Source organism: Galeopterus variegatus, unplaced genomic scaffold (assembly GCF_000696425.1).
Source record: "Galeopterus variegatus unplaced genomic scaffold, G_variegatus-3.0.2 Scaffold2217, whole genome shotgun sequence".
Taxonomy (NCBI): Eukaryota; Metazoa; Chordata; class Mammalia; order Dermoptera; family Cynocephalidae; genus Galeopterus; species Galeopterus variegatus.
The window spans coordinates 153,436-175,015 of NW_007728328.1; the positions used below are offsets into that span (position 1 = coordinate 153,436).

The window sequence follows — 21,580 nt, forward strand, 5'->3', positions numbered from 1 at the left end:
AAAAAAAAAAAAAAAAAAAAAAAAAAAAAAAGATTTCTAGTTTTAGTACCATGTACTTACTATTCTAGTTTGCTTATTAAGTTAGTACATGATCCCTTTCCTATGAGAAGGCTGATTTATTATATTAGATGAGTAAATATTTTTAAATTGAATCTCAAGGATAAACATTTTTAAGTCTCAAGTTAGCCACTTTGAATACAACTTAATTTTAATAGCCTAGAATACATATATGAGGTAAAATCTTGTTTTCAGAGTAGTCCAATAATTTAGCAAATGGGGAAAAGTATAATTATCCAGTTAATATTGGTTGATTTTTTTTCCTATGTGACAAGCACTTCAGTAAGTGCTTTGTATACATTAGTCCATTTAATCTTCACAACAAACCTTGTATTCCTTGCTTCCTTTCTTCTTTCTTTTATTTCCTTCTCTTCTTTTTCTGACTTTTTTATACTTGAGAAAGGTTAAATAACTTGTCTAAGGATAAACTCAGATTCAAGTCCTAGGGGATTAAGAGCCTCACTGTAATCATACAATAATCATACAATCTAGTTGGCACTAAAGATTTATAATTTTCTTAACTTCCTGTGCAGATAAAAACGAGTTAATATAAAAGTGAACTAAATGGTTCAAACTAAGCACAAGAGGTAAGTTAGTAGAGGATGTGTTAAATATTTATTTGACATCTACACTGATAATTGGATTTATTTATTTGAGTTTACAATAATCCTTATTTATGCTTCTTTGGTAGTCCTTCAGTGAAGAAGATTCATTTAAAAAATGTTCAACAGAAGTCGAAGCTAAGAAAAAGATTGAAGAACTACTTGGTAGTCTTTTGAACAGGTGATTTTCAGTCCATTTTGCCAAGTGGTCCTATGTATTACTTCTGTATACAGTATCTGGAAAGAATACTTGATGTTCTATCTTGGAACTTACAGATTAACTGGAGACTAAACAATGTAAAAATAGGTCATTTATCAATGGATTTCTCTGCCTTATAAACTATTGCATAGTTAGTAATTTATGCTCTTAATTTAATCCATCTGCTTTCATTGGTCTTAATTCTAGAAACACTGATTATACTGCGGAATTTAAACTGCGGACAGTTACCTAGAGGGGTTTTGTGGCTAGCTCTAATAATGTTCCTAGTCCTTAGGTGAGAAGGAAGAAGTTTTAATTTTTCCCTGTGGCAATTGCAAAACCTTTGCCTTTAATGTAAGAGTCACTTTTCAGAAAGAGGGAAAGAATGCAGAGAGGAATAATTCTGTCACAATTTTAAAACTCCTTCTATAGACATAAGTGTAGAAATTTGTGATGGTTGAGGATATAAAATTATTAAAGCAAAAATGATGGAGGAAGCAGAAAAACCCTTATATCCCTTTGCCTCAGATTATGTGAAAGAAAATGGAGTCAAAGGAAGCAATGACTAAATGGGGCTATATGTGAGCAGTGTGAGTGATTGCATGTATGTGCAGTGCTTCTGATCTGTAAGGATGTGAAAGGTCAACAGGGATTAGGAATATACAAGTAGCATAACTCAAATTGAACAAGAAATTTAATTTTCTGATGTTCCTTAGCAGCCATTATACGTGATTTCTCGGTACTCCATAGAAGAGTATTGTCTCTTTTCCTCCCATTTCTTTGATTCTCTTCTTGTTGTTAGAAATTTCTCAAATTGGAATATCAGGGGTCTAACAGTTTGAGTAGGTGTGCTTCTACAGTGGTTCTGGAAGGCTAACTGTATTTAGAGAAAACGGTTTGGGGATGAGTGTAAGTCTTAGAAAACTGATGAGTGAAATTTCCTACAACTTTGTTTTCACATGCAGCGTGGTTTGTATGTCTTGAGCAGAGCCATGCAGCTCATTGTTGGCTGCATGTAACTGGGACTGGCTGTATGACCCAGCTCCATCAGTATGACGTAGGCTGGGCCTGTGAGTGTGCTAGTGAAAGCACTCTGCTTCTGCTCTGCTTCAGCTAAATGTAAGACTACTCTGAAATGCCTGGTCGCTGAAAACAGTTCTACATATAAAGAAGTCACAAGAAGTGTAAATTTTACAGGTCCTCTTATTTGAAGAATCAACACAGGAGTGAGACTAGGTGCTCTAAACCTGTGAAATACCAAGTATTATTTATTTGTTTCTCTGATTGCTGGTCCCTTTTCCTCCCACCGTGGCCCCTTATTTTAGGGAATGAGGCATCATACCATCTAAGTGACTGGCAAAAAACTAATTACATATATGTGTGTAAGTGTGCATATAATTGCTTATTTTTTTTCCTTCTAGAGTATGTGATGATTAATACTATAGATATGTGAGAAGTATAAAAGTATATAATTTTTAATCCATCCTCTAGGTATTAGTTTAAGATTGCTTAGGGTATAAGCTTTTTCTGTTGTATCTTAATTAGTGTGTCACACTCTTTAAATTGCATAATTACTTAATAGAACAGGTTTAACTGGAAGATATTTAAACTAGTAACATGTTTACAGGAATCATTTAAGACATTTTATTATCCTAGTTAAGCATCCATCAAGAAGTTTTGTGATAAAACAGTAAGAGATATAAAAAATTTTTTTACTATAAAACTAATTTTTCTAATTCAAAGTCTTCAATTTGATTATGTTTAACAGTGCATAATATTTGTTCTTTATGTTTGTGATTTGGTTTTATGTGCATTGCCATGCATATAAAAAGGAAAATAATGTCCTTTCATGACATTTTCCCCAGTAATTTGATTTTCTCCTTTTTAAGTGAATTTTCTGTATCATTAAAACTTTTTTTTTAACACCAAAACCAAGACCATTTGGATGAAACTCTTCTAAGATGCACATGTGTACTTAACTTCCTAAATATACTACATAATTGATCTTTCAAGATATTGCTCTAATATACCATCATATAATGGTGATTTTATTGGCTCTATGGGATTTATTTGGGGGAGTGCTGTATACTTAAAATCTTATTTTGTAGATGAGTTTTTCTTTTTGTAATATTTTGTGGTGTGAAAAAAATCTATAAAAAGTTTTTTTCTTATAATTTTTACTTATTTACTTCTATGAGTGAATGATTCAGTTTCTTAAATTTCCTATTGATTTTAATATGTTACTTTTAGTTATGTTTTAGATTTGTATTATAAAACAGCTTGTTATGATTATGTTTTATTTCTGTTCTATTTCTGACAGCACTCAATTCTGAGTGAGGCCTTAGAGCCTGATGTTTAAAACTTTGGAGCTTTAGTATTTAGACTTTTGATACTTATTTGGGCAGTCAGTTTACTATCTTGAAATTGAATATCTACTGTGGACAGCACTCAATTCTGAGTGAGGCCTTAGAGCCTGATGTTTAAAACTTTGGAGCTTTAGTACTTAGACTTTTGATACTTATTTGGGCAGTCAGTTTACTATCTTGAAATTGAATATCTACTGTGTATATAATTGTTATAGTTATCAAATCTGACACCTTTAGATAAATGGGGTGTTATACCACTTAAAAAATCTTTAGGTAATGCTTTTTCTTATTTATTTCCACTTTCACTTTCTCTTTATTTTTAGAGTATGCCAAGATGGAAGGAAGCCCCATACGATAAGATTAGTAATCCGTCGGTATTCATCTGAGAAGCACTGTAGTCGTGAGACTCGTCAGTGTCCTATTCCATCTCATGTAATTCAGAAGTTAGGGACAGGTATGCACTAGTTTTCTAAGAATTTAATTTACAGATTAAACTCTTAAAAAAACAAATTGCAAATAAGAAATCTGCTCCAAGAGTGGAGGGTCTTCACAGGGAGTTAGCAAGCAATTAAATGCTTTTATTCTATCAGGAATTTTCAGTGGAAAATTCTGTTGTTGTTTTTAAATAGATAATAAAAGTAAAGACTTGGCCGAATGTTTCCCAAATTCAAAGAGAACAAAACTGTGACAGTTATGCAGTGTGAAATAACTTTGTTATGGGCATTTAGATTGTTTCCATTTTTTGGCTATTATGAAAAATGGTGCTGTGAACAGTTGTGTGCAAGTCATTGGGTGGATATATGTTTTCATTTATCTTGGGTAGATTGCAAGGAGTGGAATTGCTGGATCACATGGTAAGATGAACCATTTATATAACTGCTAAACTTTTTTCCAAAGTGGATGTAACAATTTACATTCTTACCACCAGTGTATGAGGGTTCCAGTTTTTCCATATCCTCACTAACATTTGGTATTATCAGTCTCTTTAATTATAATTGTTCTAGTGGTATATAGTGGTATTTAATTGTGATTTTTCTTTTATGGATAGTACTTCTGGTGTCATATCTAAAAATTATTTGCCTAACTCAAAAGTCGTAGATATTTTCTCCTGTATTCTCTTACAAGTTTTATAGTTTTTAGCTTTATGTTTTTTCTGGTTTTGTTTTTTTGTGGCAGCTGGCCAGTACAGGGATCAAACTCTGGATGTTGGTGTTATCAGCGCCACCCTATAACCAACTGAACTAACCAGCCAGCCCTGTTTTAAGCTTTATGTTTAGATCCATTTTGAGTTAATTTTTTATGTGTGGTGTAGAGTTAGTGTCTTAGTTCATTCTTTTGCATATTGATATCCAGATGTTCCAGGAGCATTTGTTTAAAAGAGTATGCTTTACCTATTGAACTGCCATGGCATCTTTCTCCAAATTTATTGACCATAAGTATAAGAGTTTATTTCTTGACTTTGTTGTCCCATTGCTCTGTATGTTTATCTTTATACCGATTCTACCCTGTCTTGATTACTGTTAAGTTTTGAAATTAAGTAGTATAACTTTTCCAGCTTTATTCTTTTAAAAAATTGTTCTGGCTGTTTATAGTCCTATAGTGATATTTCCTCTTTCATTCCTGATTTTTGTTAATTCGTGTATTCTCTTTTTTTCTTTGTCATTCTAGCAAAAATTCATCAGTTTTCTTGATCTCTTCCAAGATCCAACATTTGATATCCTTGATTCTCTATTGTTTTTCTACTTTCTATTTCATTTATTTATTTATTTATTTAATTTTGGCAGTTGGCTGGCCCAGGGATCTGAACCCTTGACCATGTCATTTATTTCTGCTCTGATCTTTATTATTTCCTTTTTTTTCTGCTTGCTTTAAGTTTAATTTGCCTCCCCCACCCCAGTTTCTTAAGATGAATACTTAGATAATTTATTTCATACTTCTTTTCAAGTAATTAAGATTAAAGTTATACATTTCCTTTTAAGCAAGCTGTGCTTTAGCTGCATTCCATAAATTTTGTTGTGTTTATTTTTCATTAAGATCAAAGTAGTTTCTGATATCCCTTGTGATTTCTTTTTTACCCCTAAACTTATTTAGAATTTTTTTTTAGTTTCCAAATATTTGATGATTTCCCTGTTGTTGATTTCTAATTTAATTTCATGTTGAGCAGAGAACATACTTTGACTAATTTCAATCCTTTTAAATTTATTGAAACTTATTTTATTGCCTAGCATATGGTCTATGCTGGAGAATGTGCCATTTGTGTTTGAAGAGTTAAGCAACAGTATCTAGCAACTCAACTTAATTAAAATTCACCCAGCATGGCTGGATGTATGATTCTTGATAGTGTTTTTCTTCCCATACCTTGAATATGTCATTCTACTGTCTTTCGGTTTCCATTGTTTTTGATGAGGAGTTAACTTTTAAACATCAGTCTCCTTCCAATCAGTACATAGGAATTCGAACAGGGAGTTTCAAATAAAGAATTATTAAACTATAGTAGGGGAGTGACGATAAAAGTATAAAGAGCACACTAAAGGACATCCCAGGACTAAGTAAAAAGTTTGTCTACAGCTAGACAAACTAGAAAGGGGAACGCCTTTCTCCCTAGAAGGCATGGTTGTAGAACACTGGATGATGGAGAAATCTAGTGAGTTATCTGGCCCAGAGCTGGTTCATAGTTACTGGGCAAAAAGAAAACCACTTTCTGATCTGTGAATGAGCTGAGGCTGGCGGGTGGACATACAGAAAGAATCGGATGTTGGGATCTTGCTCACTGCCAGGGCAGCACATGACTGGGGTATACAGAATCCATGTTCGGAAGCTTCTGGAAACTGCCCTTCAGGATGCAGGCAAGCTGAGACAGGTGTGTGGTTGTGCTGAAGGAATCTGTATTCTGCTGCCAGCGCAAAGGTGGAGGGCATTATGCCTGAAGACCAAGAGCTGGAGGAAACAGTGTGCTAGGTATAGGCAAGTCAAGGATGGTGGGTGGGCATGAAAGGAAGTCAGGATACAGTTTACAGCACTGGCTTGGAATATACAATGTTTGAATTGGTAGGGCAATGGTAAGGTGGACACTGGGCCTGGGCCAGGGCTTGAAGTTGTCGAGGGACTGTATGTTCCACAGACCATGCAACAGGAGCAAGAAAAAGTAAATGGCAGTACATTGGAACTAGGAAGAAAAGACCTTACTACAGCTGAGCTGTGTAAAGGGGCGTGCAAACAGTCCTAGCCAATAAGGCTACTGTCTCCCACTTTCTTACCTAACTAAGTTCTAATAGCTGTTTATAAATTGGTGCTTCTTACTTTGTTTGCCTTTGGTTCATTTTCAGATCCACAAAATGGTTATTTTTGACTGTTTTGTTCAATTTTATAGTAATCTTTTGAGGAGAGGATTTTCTGGCTACATCACTTTGCTATTATCAGGAGTCCCATATTTCAACTTTCCTGAAAAATTTAAGTCATTTGGTATTCAATATTAGTATCAAGATGTTGCAGTTTAGTATATAAATGCTCAATGATATCTACCTAGGATTTAAATTTCTTAATCTAAGCAATATAAATTTTATTCAGCTCTTAATATTAATTATGATGTGATGTGTTTAGATATTGTCTTCTTAAACATTTTATTTAGGAAATTATGACGCGATGACCCCAATAGTTGATATACTTATGAAACTTTTTCGAAATATGGTGAATGTGAAGATGCCTTTTCACCTTACCCTTCTAAGTGTGTGCTTCTGCAACCTTAAAGCAATAAATACTACTAAGAGAGGGCCTATTGATAATTACTTAACACCATTGTTATCAACAACTTCACACTCTGGCAAGTGCAGTTTTGTAAGTATACTCTTATTGAATTTGTGTGGTTAAATTACAAATCTAAGTGTGTGTTTAACTGATGTAATTCAGGGATTCTTTTGGGTGACACTGTTTGGATGATTTGCTTGTTTAGAGTATCTGTCATATTACAGTTGCTGGCCTTAAACATATTGTGATCTAAGAAAACATAAGCATCATAAAAGAGAAAAACCTGTATGGAACTTTCCTGTGTCAGAAGTGTTATATTTTAAAGCAGTATACAGGAATATGATGGATTAGCTCATAAACATGAAGATATTTCCAAATATTAGAAGTCAGATTTTTTTGTCTGTCAGTTTATACATAAGCTACTAGTACCCTTTTCACAATTTTTTATTAAAATATCTAAATTTTCTTGATTTTGAAATTATATTGAATTCTGATAGCAACACTGAAGAACTGACTACTGATTTTACAGTCGTGGAATTTAAAAGTGTGCCAATAGAGAGGCAGAGGCCAATCACATTTTCAAATGACTAAAACAAAACTCCTATATAGATGAACCTCTGTTCAGTAAAAGTGAGATGCTTTAAAAAATAGTTATCTTACTAAATTGTTAATGCTTACAATGAACTCTAATTTAAAATATTTTTATTTATTATTGTTTAATCAGTGTAATTTTAGTAATATTTTCATTTCCATTTATGTTTAAAATGAGAACAGAATTATGGAAATAGTGGCGAATGATCTCTTCAACTTACTTTTTTCTGGGACTCTTTTTATTCCATTTATTAACTAAAATTTTAAAAGATTTACTTGTTATGTTTTAATTGTACAATGAAAATCAAAAGTTTCTAATTTACAGTGGCATTACAGAAGTAAATGTATGTGAAAGTACCTTGTACTTGTATATATCTGGCACACAGTAGTAAGTGCTCAATAAATATAATGGCTTGAATCTCTTCTACTCCTTTTATTTATTTTTTTTTTTATTTTTTTTTTTATTTTTTTACCTCCTTTTATTTTTTTGAAGTTACTGTTGTATTGATGTTTACTGAGTTATATTTGGCTGTATAAATGTTTTTATGGTACTTAAAATGAGGGGAAATTTAAATGAAAAACTTTCTATAGAAAAATTATGCAAATTAGAATTGAAAGTGTTTTTAAATTTGTATTTATGTGAATGTTAAATAGTGTTAAATCTTAGTAATAATATTGGATTTTTGCTATAGAAATATTTATTTTCTTTCTGTTAAATGTTACCCTTTAGAATAGTAATTTTTGGAAAACCAGTCCTTGATGCTCTACGGGTGTACTTTTTAAAAAAATACCCATAGGTGAATCACTTACTTTTTCTAGGCCATCATTTTTTTATTTACGTAGTTGGAAGTTTGAATACATGATTGTTAAGAGCCTTTCCACGTCTCCAAATGCATACTTAACTCTGGTTTAGTGCTATCTAGGAAGGAAACCTCTTCCTGGAACAGTGAGTAAAGATCCACACAATAGTGTGACTAATTATGGTAGATTAATCATCTCTAGTTGTTTGGAACTGGCCACAAAGGATTGAGTTGTTGAGCAGGATAGAAACATGTTGTCAGATAATAAACTATAGGCACACTTCAGTAGCATGGATATTTAAAAGATATCAAATATATAAATTATTCTGCTATCCTTGTGTTCTAGAAAATGAAAGACACTCACATGGAAGATTTTTCCAAAGACAAAGAAACAAACTGGGATTTTCTACCAAGTAGAAGAATTAAAAGTACGAGAACTGGAGAGTCTCCAGTAGATACTACAAATGTTTCTAAAGAAAAAGATATTAATGAATTTCCACTCTGTTCACTTCCTGAGGATGTTGACCAAGAAGTCTTTAAGCAGCTCCCAGTAGATATTCAAGAAGAAATCCTGTCTGGAAAATCTAGAGAAACACTTCAAGGGAAAGGAAGTTTGAGCTGTCCATTACATGCCTCTAGAGGAGTATTATCTTTCTTTTCTACAAAACAAGTGCAAGATACTCCTTTAAATCCTAGAGATCATTTATCCAATAGCAAGCAGGTATCTTCTGTATCTCCTTGTGAACCTGAAGTTTGAGCTGTCCATTACATGCCTCTAGAGGAGTATTATCTTTCTTTTCTACAAAACAAATGCAAGATACTCCTTTAAATCCTAGAGATCATTTATCCAATAGCAAGCAGGTATCTTCTGTATCTCCTTGTGAACCCGGAACATCTGGCTTAAATAGCAGTAGTTCTTCTTACCTGTCTAGTCAAAAGGATTATTCATATTATGTAGATAATAGATTTAAAAATGAACGAATGGGTCAAGGACCTAAAGAGTCTCAAGGATTGCACTTTTCAAATACAAACCCTGCTGTATCAGTTTTCCATTCATTTCCGAATTTGCAGCGTGAGAAACTTTTCTCCAAAAACCGAACTTCAGATAGCCACAAGCAAACAATAGCAACAGTCTCTCATCATGAAGGACTTACAGAAAATAGAGAGCATGATTCTGTCGATGAGAAAATTACTTTTCCTTCTGATATTGATCCTCACGTTTTCTATGAACTACCAGAAGAGATACAAAAAGAACTGTGGGCTGAATGGAAGAGAACAGGATCAGATTTCCACACTGTACATAAATAAGCATGTTCAGAAAAAAGGTCTAAAAAGCAAGGAAAGTACCATTGTTCTCTGATTAGCAGTTTATTAAGCTCTTCTAAATTAAACACTAATAGATATTCAATAATGTAGAAACCTAATGTAAAACGTTCCAGATAAAGCAAGAATAGTTTGGGGAAGTAAATTGCAGCATAAAGCATAAAAATATTCATAACAGAAGAAATAATGTAAAAGATTATTTTCCTCTTATTTCTAAAGCTGTTTTATATTGCTTTTCAATAAAATATCATGGTCAGCACTAGTACATTTTTCGTAAATTGAGAGGAAGATGTATATGCCTGCATATAAAATCTAGCCTTGTCAAATCAAATCATTACTATGCTACAGAGTAAAGAACAATTTTTTTCTGTGAAATATGTAATGTCTCAAGCAGTATGGCTTAATCAGAAATCCTACTGCTAATTAACCTATTAAAAATGTAGATATTTTTGACTAAAGTACCACATACTATTTAATAAGTTGACTTTTAAAATACCAAAGCAATATACTGTATATTCAATTAGTGCTTCTTTGTACACCTAGAACCCACCACAATGCCCAGCACCCTGAGTTCATTCAATAAGTACTGAATGAATGAATGGCGTGGCTAGAACCAGGATGGGGAATTGGGGATGGGAGAAGTACATATGTTGTAGAGAACAATGGTGGAAGGAGCTCTCCATACAAGTAGATAAGGGAAAAATGGATACCAGGAATGCAAGGCAATAGGCCTGTAAGAATACTGGATGGTGGAAGAAGTTCGTTTCCCTGTAGGCAGTTTGTAGGGTCTGAGTGCAGTGAACAAGATGTTTTTGCATTTTCTCTACATTGGGAGATGAGATTAAGGATGTCATACCAACCACAAATATATACTATTACTAAATTGGTGAGTGTCCTCTTTGACACATTGTTATTACCTTCCCCTTTTGCCTTCCAGATTAAAAATTGGATATAAGATTCAGGACATACTATTTCAAGACATAGAGGATATTTCAGCACTGATTTGGGGGAGTCCTGGTCTCAAGTTTGTAATTTTTGCAGATGTAATCTAAGGAAAAGACTTTAAAAATAAGTATATGAATGTGAATAAAGAGTAGCAAAAATAATTTTCAGGTCAGCAATTTTAACTTGGACTCTTTGGAATTTGAAAATTCCCTAGCACTCAAGGAATTTTAACAGGCAGTTTGGGGTTATCAAAAAAAAATAACTTGGAGCAAAAACAGCAGAAGTTTTTCATACATATACTTAGTGCTCTGGATCAAAGACTATAGTATTTTCTGCATGTAGTATTCTGGTAAGGTAGTTAAACTCATAAAAAGGAGTATATCACTTGTAAATAAATCATTTTTAAAAAAATTCTAATAATCCTGTAATGATTTCAGGAAAAACAGCTAGAAATGTTTTAAGAAAAATGGTTAAGTGGAAAAGAGAAAGTAAATAAATGGTATGTCAAGTTTAAAAAGAGAAGGTAAGATAGACAGTTCAAAATATAGTTTCTAGAGCGGAAATGCAAGGGGTATCTCTCACAGTTCTACTTATTTTGTGGCCTTAAGTTAGTCTTTCAACATCTTTAGGCCTAGAATGAACTTTTTAGGTTATCTTTTATCTCTCTGCTTTTAAGATTACCTCTTTTTTCTTTAGATTTCTGCAGATTTACTATGTTTGGAAGTGTCAAAGTAAATTAATCATCTGGTTGAGAAAACGAGAGTTTATTTGAGAATTCCTTAGGACTGCAGTTGAGAAGACACAGATTCAAGAGTCCTTGAATCATGTGTTCCAAAGAAAAAAAAAGTGAGGGGCGTTTAAAGGAAAATGCCTGGTTAAAAAAGCGGTGGTTACAAAAATGATTGTTGTTAAAATGTGTCAAACAGCCTTGGCAATAAGGGATTGGTTGTAACAGTTCTTTGAGGTGGGCTTTGGTCTGGGACTTTCCAGTTTGGCAGAGAGAGTAGTGAAAAGTGGCAGTCTGCAGATTCATAGCATAGAAAAAGAAAGAAGCTCCTTACCCAGGAAGTCTCAGTTTATGCGATACAGCTGAGTCCAAAATTTCAGAACTATTTACTCAGGAAGTCGTGACTTCAGTGATATGGCAGAGTACAAAGTTTCAGAGTGTTCCCATTTAAGACATGCCTGAAACTCAAGCTGAGTTGACCTCCTTGCTCCATTTAGGTGCCCTGACTGGACTGACATCACTTTCCCTCATTAGAAGTGTGATTTCTTTTTATTTATTCTTGGTGTATGCTGGCTTCCTGTGTCTTTCAATTTTGTAAAATTCTCAACCACTACCTCTTCAAATATTGCTTCTCCTCTATTCTTGTAGGAATGTGATTGCACAAATGATAGATTTTCTACTCTATCCTTCATGTCTCTTAATTGCATATTTTTCATCCTGTTGTTTCTCTTTGCTGCACTTTTTGGGTAATTTCATCAGTACTACTTTCTGCTCACTGATCAGTTTTTCAGCAACATTTAATCTGCTATTTAAGCCATTAATGATGGTTTTAATTTCAATAATTATATTTTATACTTGATTCTTTTTAAAATCTTCCTGTTCATTACCCATTGTAAGTACAAACAAAAAAACAAAAACCTCATTTTATATTCTATTTCTGATAATTTCAGGATTTTAAGTCTTTGTAACTCTAAATTTGTGGTTATTCTTGTCTATCATTGGGTCTTGTTTTCTTGAGTATGTGCCTTAGTTTAATCTGTGGGAAGCCAAGGAACCTAAATTATGGATGCTTTTTTTCAGATATGATTTGCATTTGCTGCTTCTCTGAGTAGGGTTGTACAAAATCCTTGGCACTGCATTAGTCTCCTTCAAGGAACCTGACTGAATGCCCTTGTCCTAGTTTCATCTTCCCCAACCTTGCTACTGTTTGCCTTCAGGGCAAACCCACCTTTTAAGCATCTTGCCTGATACTTCTTGTCCCTTCCCTGTTTTTGTTTCAGCTCAATTTTTTTTCCTGTGTTGAGTGTGGAAGTGTTAAGCCTTGAGATTTCACTTATGTAGTCTAACCCACCAATGAATTAAAAAGTCTGTCTTCTCCAGGATCTAGTGTTTTGTATTGAACTCTTTTGAGAGTATCTGTTCCACCATAGTGCCAAAGTGCAAGTCTACTTGGATTTATTTTTGCTATCTTATTTCATCCTATCTTTCTTTTTCTATGCTGTTTCTTTCCCACTTTTACCCGCTCCTGTCTTCTTTTTGGATTGGTTGAATTTTCTATTATATATTTTCCCTCTACTGATTTGAAATGTGAACATTCTATTACAAGTTCTTTTGATTACCCTTAAAATTTTAACAGACTTAAACATATAAAAATGGTAAATATCTGTACCCTCTTTCCAAACAAAGATGTTGAAATACATGAATTCTAAACAGATTCCTCTAGTCCTTTTTAATCTCCAAGTTGAATATTATTAGTATTTTATATAATTAATGTTTCTTTTGGCTTGTCCAAATGTTCAATCTTTTGGGGGTTGAGGGAGTGGTGAGGGCTCATCTTTTTTTCTTGCATCTCAGACATGCCTTGTATATAGTATTCTTTTTACCTTCTGATATTCTGTCTTTAGAACTGTGGATTTAGAACTGACTTCTCTTGGGTTGTATTAATACGTTCTTTTTTATCTTTGAAGATCTGTAGTTTTTATATGTCTAGCTGTAGATTTCTTTGTATCATGTTTGTGATTTAGGTTCTTTCTGAATCTGCAGATGTATATCTTTCATCAAATCTGTAATATTTTTAATATTAAAAATACTTTTCTGTTGTAAAATCTCTATGTAGAAAAGTACATAAACATAAATGGACATGTTAATGAATAATTATAAGCAACAGCTATGTATTTATCCAAGTCAAGATATAAAACATCAAATAATCAGAAAGTTCAGAGTTTTTCTTGAGGTTTCATTATGTAGGCATGATTTATTAAATCTTGAGTATGTGATTGAACTCAATCTCTAGCTGCCCTTCCCTCCCTGGACATCAGGCTTGCTCAAAGTCTCAACACCCTAATCATGTGGTTGATCTTTCTGATGTAGCCTACCTCCATCTTAAGTCATAAGCATAAGCTACCAAGGGGCCCACAATTAGTCACATCATTAGCCTACACTGTCAGGGGCCACCGTGAATAACAAGGCTTTCCTATTGTTACAATTTAGCCTACTGTCTAAAGCACTGGAAGGAGGAAGCCAGAGAGCCTAGCAGTCTCCATGAAGTGAGGAAACAGAGCTGCAAGTCTGGAGTCACTGTGGTGGCAAGAATTGACAGAGCAGAGTACTGGAAAGGAGAGGTTTGCGCAGATAGTTGCAGCAATCTGCAGAGAATACCTCTCAAGTCCTCAGTTGAGTACTGATTAGTATGTGCATGTGAAGAAATTACCTAATACTGGGAAAGGAACCACCTGAAAGGAGCAGAGGGACCAATCTCCTGGGCCTGGACAGGAACAGAAATATTTCATGTTATGACTAGCCAGAGTAGACAACCTCACAAATATGGAGAACAGGATAACAGAATAGAAGAATTTTGCCTTAGTGAGGTAACAATAGCTGTAGACCACATGCAGCTCTGGTTCCACCTAATAAACCTGTTAAAATGAGGAAGAACAAAACTCATGAATATTTGTAGAAAAACAGAAACATCCTTACCAACAAGGTAAAATTCACATCTGTAATACAATTTTTAAAATTACAAAGCATGCATAGAACAGAAAAGACAATCCGTAATGAGAAAACAATAGAAACAGATACAGAAGTGACATAGATAGCAGAACTAGTATACAAGAAAAGAAAATTATTATAAATAATATTCTATATGTTCAAGACAGTAGAGGAAGATTAAGCATATTAAGTAGAGACATATAATACATAAAAATAACGAAAATCAAACATCTTTTGTAACTTTTTTTGGTCTCTTTCATTTAGTTCTACTCTGATATTTGTTATTTCTTTCTCTCTACTAATTTTGGGGGATGTAGTTCAAGACAGTAGAGGAAGATTAAGCATATTAAGTAGAGACATATAATACATAAAAATAACAAAAATCAAACATCTTTTGTAACATTTTTTGGTCTCTTTCATTTAGTTCTACTCTGATCTTTGTTATTTCTTTCTCTCTACTAATTTTGGGGGATGTATTGTTCTTGTTTTTTAGTTTCTTGATGTGTAACATTAGGTTTTTTATTTGAGAACTTTCAAGTTTTTAAAGAAAGCACTCACTGCATTAAACTTCTCTCTTATAACTGCTTTTGCAGTATCCCATAGGTTTTGGAATGATGTGCTTCTATTTTCATTTGTTTCAAGACATTTTTTATTTCCTGCTTTATTTCTTCTTTGACCCTTTGGTTGTTCAGGAGCATGTTGTTTAATTTCCATGTATAATTTCCATGCATAGTTTCCAGAGTATCACTTATTGATTTCTAGTTTTATTCTCTTGTGGTCTAAAAAAATACTTAAGATTTCAGTCTTTTTACATTTGTTGAGACTTGATTTGTGGCCTATCATGTGATCGATCCTGGAGAACGTGTTTATGAGAAGAATGTATATTCTGCAGTTGTATGAAATTTTCTGTACATTTCTGTCAAGTCCATTTGGTCTAAAGTGTAGTTTAAATCTAATGTTTCTCTGCTGATATTTTGTATAGGTTATTTATCTAATGATGAGAGAGGGGTGTTGAAGTCCCCAACTATTATTGGGGACAAGAGGATTGTTATGTCCTCTTACTGAATTGATCCTTTAATCATTATAATGTAGAGGACTGATGGATCAGCTGTTGAGCCTGGAGCAAGCCTGCAAGGGTGCGGCTGGACCCAACAACGGGAGCGCCACCGCGCTTCCCAAGCGGCACACTTATCCAGTGCGCCACCGGGCCGGCCCCTCAGTCTTTTTACATTTGTTGAGACTTGATTTGTGGCCTATCATGTGATTGATCCTGGAGAACGTGTTTATGAGAAGAATGTATATTCTGCAGTTGTATGAAATTTTCTGTACATTTCTGTCAAGTCCATTTGGTCTAAAGTGTAGTTTAAATCTAATATTTCTCTGCTGATATTTTGTATAGGTTATTTATCTAATGATGAGAGAGGGGTGTTGAAGTCCCCAACTATTGGGGACAAGAGGATTGTTATGTCCTCTTACTGAATTGATCCTTTAATCATTATAATGTAGAGGACTGATGGATCAAGCCTGCAAGGGTGCGGCTGGACCCAACAGCTCTCTAGGGGCCTGCTTTGGGTCAAAACCCCTGCCTGAGTTGCTGTTGGTCAAGGAGCAGGTGTACCCTGGTGCAGCAAGTTCTGTCAGCTCAGTAGAGAGATGCCAGATCAGTTGTTGAGCCTGGAGCCAGCCTGCAAGGACACCGCAGGTCCCAGTGGCTCCCTGGGGGCCTGCTGTAGGAAGAGAAAGCTGCTACCCAGTCTGCTGTTGGTCAGGGAGTAGGTATACACTAGCACAGTAGGGTCTGGCAGCTCTAGAGGGCCATTGGATCAGCTGCTGAGGGAACAAGCCTGCAAGGAGTAAGCAGGATGCAGTGATTCTGGATAACCTCGAAGAGGAGGAACTACCACCAGGCTGGCCTTGGCTGGCATGGGCAGCTGTGAGCTTAGCAGGTCCATGGGTTGTGCAGGGCAGGTGCATGTGAATGTGGATGATTGCAGCCTACTGGTTTCCCCACTCAAGCGGGTCTGCCTGGTCACATAGAGGGAGGAGATGTTATGTGGGTTCTGATGCTGGGGTCTCAGTCTTTCTGTCTGCCCTAGGCTCCAGGCAGCCAGGGTCATTGTTCTGCTGGCACTTGTATGAACGTGGTAGAATATAGGTGGGGCCTCAGGATGGAGGGAATGAGTTTTACCAGGTCTGTGGCAGGGCACACTCTAGCTCTGTGGGTTGGGTTTCAAGATTGTGCTGTTCCGTAACCGCTTAGGGCAGGAAGGGAGGTTTCCTCCCCCTGAGCTTCTACTATGAGGCCATGCAGCTGCACAAACTCCCAGCTACTGTCCAGATGGGTTTGGGGCCTGAAAGGACTAGGGGACCCCTTTGTGGCAGGGATTGCTGGTGTTTGTGATGGCAGTGGAAATAGCCAGAATTTTTCCAACTTACCTTCTCTCCACCTGACTCAGCCAAACCCTGTGGTGAGGCAGAGGCTGGATACCTTGTTCTGCTCTCTATGGTGCTCTTCCCATCTTCTGTGCCCCACAAAGATTTTGTCACTCCCCTGGTACTCTGCTTCATATTTCTTCAGTTGCTCCAGTCAAAATATATTTCTTTGTTCATTGCTTTTTTGTTCTCTTTTTGTAAAGGGAGACAAGTGCCAGACAGCTCTAGTTGGTCATCTTGCTCCATCTCCTTTATTATTAACATTTGAATATTACTTTCAAATTTAGGAAAGCATTCTTGATATCACCTAATGAAATCTCATGAGCTTTCTGTTGTAATCTCATTAGTCAAGATATAAATTTGTGATTTTATTGCAAAGAAAAATATTGAAGTAATTGATGATTGTGAAGCCTGTTAATTTTATGTACAAAACAATAAACAGCTTTCAAATTATTGAATAGGGGAAGAGGTGGACAGTTAATATGAAAATTGAGATTGTGCATTAGCTCGATCATTTTATGATGAAATGTATTTTCTCTTTGAATCAACAAAGTGTAGTTATTTCTTTTGTGGCATTATTTCAGTAATAGTAACTGCTCAGAAGTTGGTACCTAGAAGTGGATGCCTGCAAAACAAAACCCCAGAATATATGGTATTTAAGCTTTTGGGCAGTGAGAAATCTGTTAGCAGAGGCTGGAATAATGGTGAGGAAACTGCTTTAAGAAGTTCTGTTATAAAACATTTGGTAAAACAGCTGCCTGCAGTACCTTGGAAAAGAGAAAATGTTCCTTGTGAACTTTTTGGCTTTGGCCTAGGATATCTCCAGACAAAATGTAGAAAGCGCCACCTGGTGTCACTTAACTGCATGAGATTAAAGTACTATAAAAAAGAAAGTTGAGCTTTAGGAAAAAAATAAATAAAAGCTCTCCAGTTTACAGGTTAAAGGTAACGAAGAGGTGGGAGCTACTAAATTGGAAAGTAACACTGTTGTCTTAACTCCAGCCTTTCCAGCTAACAAAATTCTCAAAGTAAGACATCAGCACAGGTCAAACATCAAATCAAGGCTGTGATTATCAGATCTTTTGTTAAGATCTCTGAGAGAGTTAAGTTGGTGCTGAGTAGATCTTCTCAAGTGGAAGAAAGCTTAAGTGTGTGGTCATACAGAAGCCTGATCCTGAAGTTGCAGTGAGAAAGTCTAGAGAAGTTTGTTGATACCACTTGTAGGTGTGGCTTTTGGGTGTGAAGTGGTCCATAATCAGACACAGAAAGCTCATAAGTTTTAAAGGGAGTGGTACAAACAAAAGTACCCAGTGCCTGGACTAAAAGATAGTTTAAGCTATAAAAATACTAACAACGATCATTTCTTTAGAAAGAATAAAGGAGGGTGATGGAAAAGGTGGACATCTGAGATAGTATAACCAAAAGCTGCAGAGAACAGTGAATCAGGAAAGCAACTCCCAGAAAGGGAGGGGTCTGTATTAGTCCATTTCTGTTGCTTATAACAAAATACCTTAAACTGGGTTATTTACACAGGAAATGAAATTTACAGTTTAGATCAATTGCATTAATGATCTCAATTCTCCCCCTCTCCTTATATCCATACCCCTTTACCATGTGACTTTACAGTTTTACTAAAAAAGCAAATTCTATTTCTTGGCTCACTGATTAGGAGTTTGGCCATGTGATGTTGCCAGTGGGATATTACATTTGAAAAAGCACTTATAATGTTTCCACTTCTTCCCTTGCTCCTTTTCCTCCTTCAGAAGAACATACCTAGGCTAGGCTGCTGAAGGATAAGATTCACAAAGCGGAGCTAAGTCACCCTGATTATTCTAGCCCACATCTTTCTTTCTCAGATGACCTACAACTAAATGCTAGGCATGTGACTGAGTCCAGCGGATCCCTGCGTAAATCAGTGACCCACAGACTTGAGATAAATAAGGTTAATAGTTGTATGCCCTTGAGGGTTTGTGATTGTCTGTTACACATCATTATGGTGAGATCTATGTTGTCATTGTTTATTTTGTAATGTCACAAAGATCTCTTATTAGTAAAATTTCAGTTCTGCTGTATTCTTGTTTTTATTTGCATTATATGTATTTCAATGCTTAGTTTCTTTGTAGAAATCTCTGTAACCCACTTCTCCATTTTCTGAGGATTTTTTTCATTAAAACTATATCCACTTAACTGTAACTGTAAAACTCAATTTGTCAAAATATACTGAAAGCCGGCAACCATCCACATTGTGGAACTCATCCTTATTCCTCAGAAGGTCTTTTACACTATATGTGTTTCAGGACCCTCTCATAAACGGCTGTGTGAGGTACCAGAGTTAAGCTATATATTATATATTAGTAAAGCTTAAGTGATTTTTTGAAAAAATAAATATAGATAGAAGTTTGTTTTTTTTTTTTAAAAAAGATGACCGGTAAGGGGATCTTAACCCTTGACTTGGTGTTGTCAGCACCACACTCAGCCAGTGAGCGAACTGGCCATCCCTATATGGGATCCGAACCCGGGGCCTTGGTGTTATCAACACCACACTCTCACGAGTGAGCCACGGGCCGGCCCCTAGATAGAAGTTTTGATATTTTATTTTCTGCACTCCAGTGGAACTTCTCCTTTGCTTTTTTACTATACATGCTGAAATATGTTTCCAGGTGCCTTTGCAGCCACGTGTGGACATGTGTTCCATTTCTGGCTAATGACAGGTAAGCATCTTCATTGGGAGGTGGGAGTTTCCAAGAAAGGTGTGTAATGGGGATATACTCAGCTAAAATGCCTTTTACCTTCTAGCCTTCTTCTTGCTTGGAACACTGGGACAATCACCAGAAAGACAAAAGCTACACATTAAGTATGGCAGGATTGAGTGATGTAAAGAGACTTGTTTCCCATGGCATTATTAAACCATCATATCAGCTCTGTACTACAAACTCCTAAGACTTCTTGTGTGAGATCAACAAACCTCTCAACATTTATGTCCCCTGTAAATCATATTTTTTGTTGTTTGCAGCCAAATGTTTTCTTAACTGATATAGTAATGTTGCACTCCCCTTTATGGAAACCACTGTTCTAGTTCATTAATGTAATGTTTCCAACATCATGGTTAGATAAGATCCAAGATATGGGGCATAGGGAATAAGTAATTTGATTAAATATAAACATTTTTGTTTATAAAATAAACATTATTTAAAAGATTAATAGAAAATCTAAATAAGTTCAAAATTGTTAAATTATCTTTATTTGTCATATTATTTTGATGACAGTATTACCTCCAAACTTTTCTGTTATATGGAATTTTTGTTATTATATATGGTACCTTCTACAATTCCTAGCTATTTAGAAGTAATTCCAATGGCAGAATATCATAATATATAGAGATGATGACAGGGCAAGAAGAAAAAATCAAAGATACAGTACCTAGTATTTATTTCCTTTTTTTTCTTCTTTTTGGTATTATTATTTACATTTTACCTTAAATAGGAGACAAGTTAATTACATATCTTACTTTGTCATTTGTGAAATGGAGAAGAGTAAACTTTTTGCTTTCTGATTTCAAAATCTTTTGTCTTTCTTAGAATATATATCCTATTAAAATGTGAAATTTGGTGATTTGTGTGTTTATGGAGTTAGTGGGTGACTAAAAGGCTCACATTCTTCTAAGAGTAGTCTAAACTGGAAAACAGAAAAAGTGGCTTATTCACAAAACAAAGCATATTCTAAATCATAGTATAATTGCACCTTTAATTTTGTCTTCCAAAAATTTATTAGAAAAGGAAAAATAACACTTCAAATCTTGGGAGTTTTAGGAAGAGAGAACAACACTCAAGGAGTTGGGAACAGAAACCAGAGACTCCCTTTAAGCTGCTCTTCTAAATCACAGTGGTTTTCTACACGCTTTTCATCATCTCTCCCACTATGCCCTTCGTCCCATCTCCCAAGTTTCTGTGCATCCTCTCTCACACAAAGAGGCTGGAAGACAAACTTCTGAAGTTAGAAGGTGAGTTGGGAACAGAAACCAGAGACTCCCTTTAAGCTGCTCTTCTAAATCACAGTGGTTTTCTACGCGCTTTTCATCATCTCTCCCACTATGCCCTTCGTCCCATCTCCCAAGTTTTTGTGCATCCTCTCTCACACAAAGAGGCTGGAAGACAAACTTCTGAAGTTAGAAGGTGATTATTTAAGGAGTTGGAAGTGACTACACCATGGAAGGATCTAACCATTCTTTACGGGAATGATATTTTTGTGTCTTCCTACACTTGAATTTTGACATTATTTTCTGTGAAACATTACAGCTGTTCAAGCCACAATTCCAAAAAGGTACGTGCTTGTTTAGATTTGTTATGTAATATATTATATTTATAAATAAAAGCAGACTTTTTCCTGGGGCTAGATATTTCCTTAATCATTCCAATCCACAGAATGAGATTAGAAATCTTCACTGGAGAAACTGCTTCTAAAGCGTAATGTCAAACAAGTATTAATAATGTAAACATATCAACTATATATTGGTAAATGATGAGAGATATGATAGATCATTAAAAATAAAAATTTCAGGGGGCTGGCCAGTTAGCTCAGTTGGTTAGAGCATAGTGCTGATAACACCAAGGTCCAGAGTTAGATCCCTGTACTGGCCAGCTGCCGAAAAATTTTTTTAAAAAATTAAAATTTCAAAAACAAATGCTCATGGCTCTTTTTTCTTTTTCTTTTTTTCTTTTTTTTTTTTGGCTTGAATAGGTTTTTCTACTTTTAAAAAAATTTTTGAGATAATTATAAACCTGCATACAATTGTAAAAAATAATACA

At 35.1% G+C, this 21,580-nt stretch overlaps 1 protein-coding gene across 1 annotated transcript in view; it reads left to right on the top strand.

Moving 5' to 3' along the window:
- The window catches only part of POLI (polymerase (DNA directed) iota), a 27,644-nt gene extending 17,745 nt beyond the window's left edge, over window positions 1-9,899 (top strand). The window contains exons 7-11 of the mRNA XM_008580945.1: window positions 749-840; window positions 3,548-3,678; window positions 6,853-7,058; window positions 8,706-9,080; window positions 9,221-9,899. Coding sequence (XP_008579167.1) covers window positions 749-840; window positions 3,548-3,678; window positions 6,853-7,058; window positions 8,706-9,080; window positions 9,221-9,667 — 1,251 coding nt within the window. The 3' untranslated portion in view covers window positions 9,668-9,899. The remainder of the gene's footprint in view (window positions 1-748; window positions 841-3,547; window positions 3,679-6,852; window positions 7,059-8,705; window positions 9,081-9,220) is intronic.
- The last annotated feature ends 11,681 nt before the right edge of the window (window positions 9,900-21,580 follow it).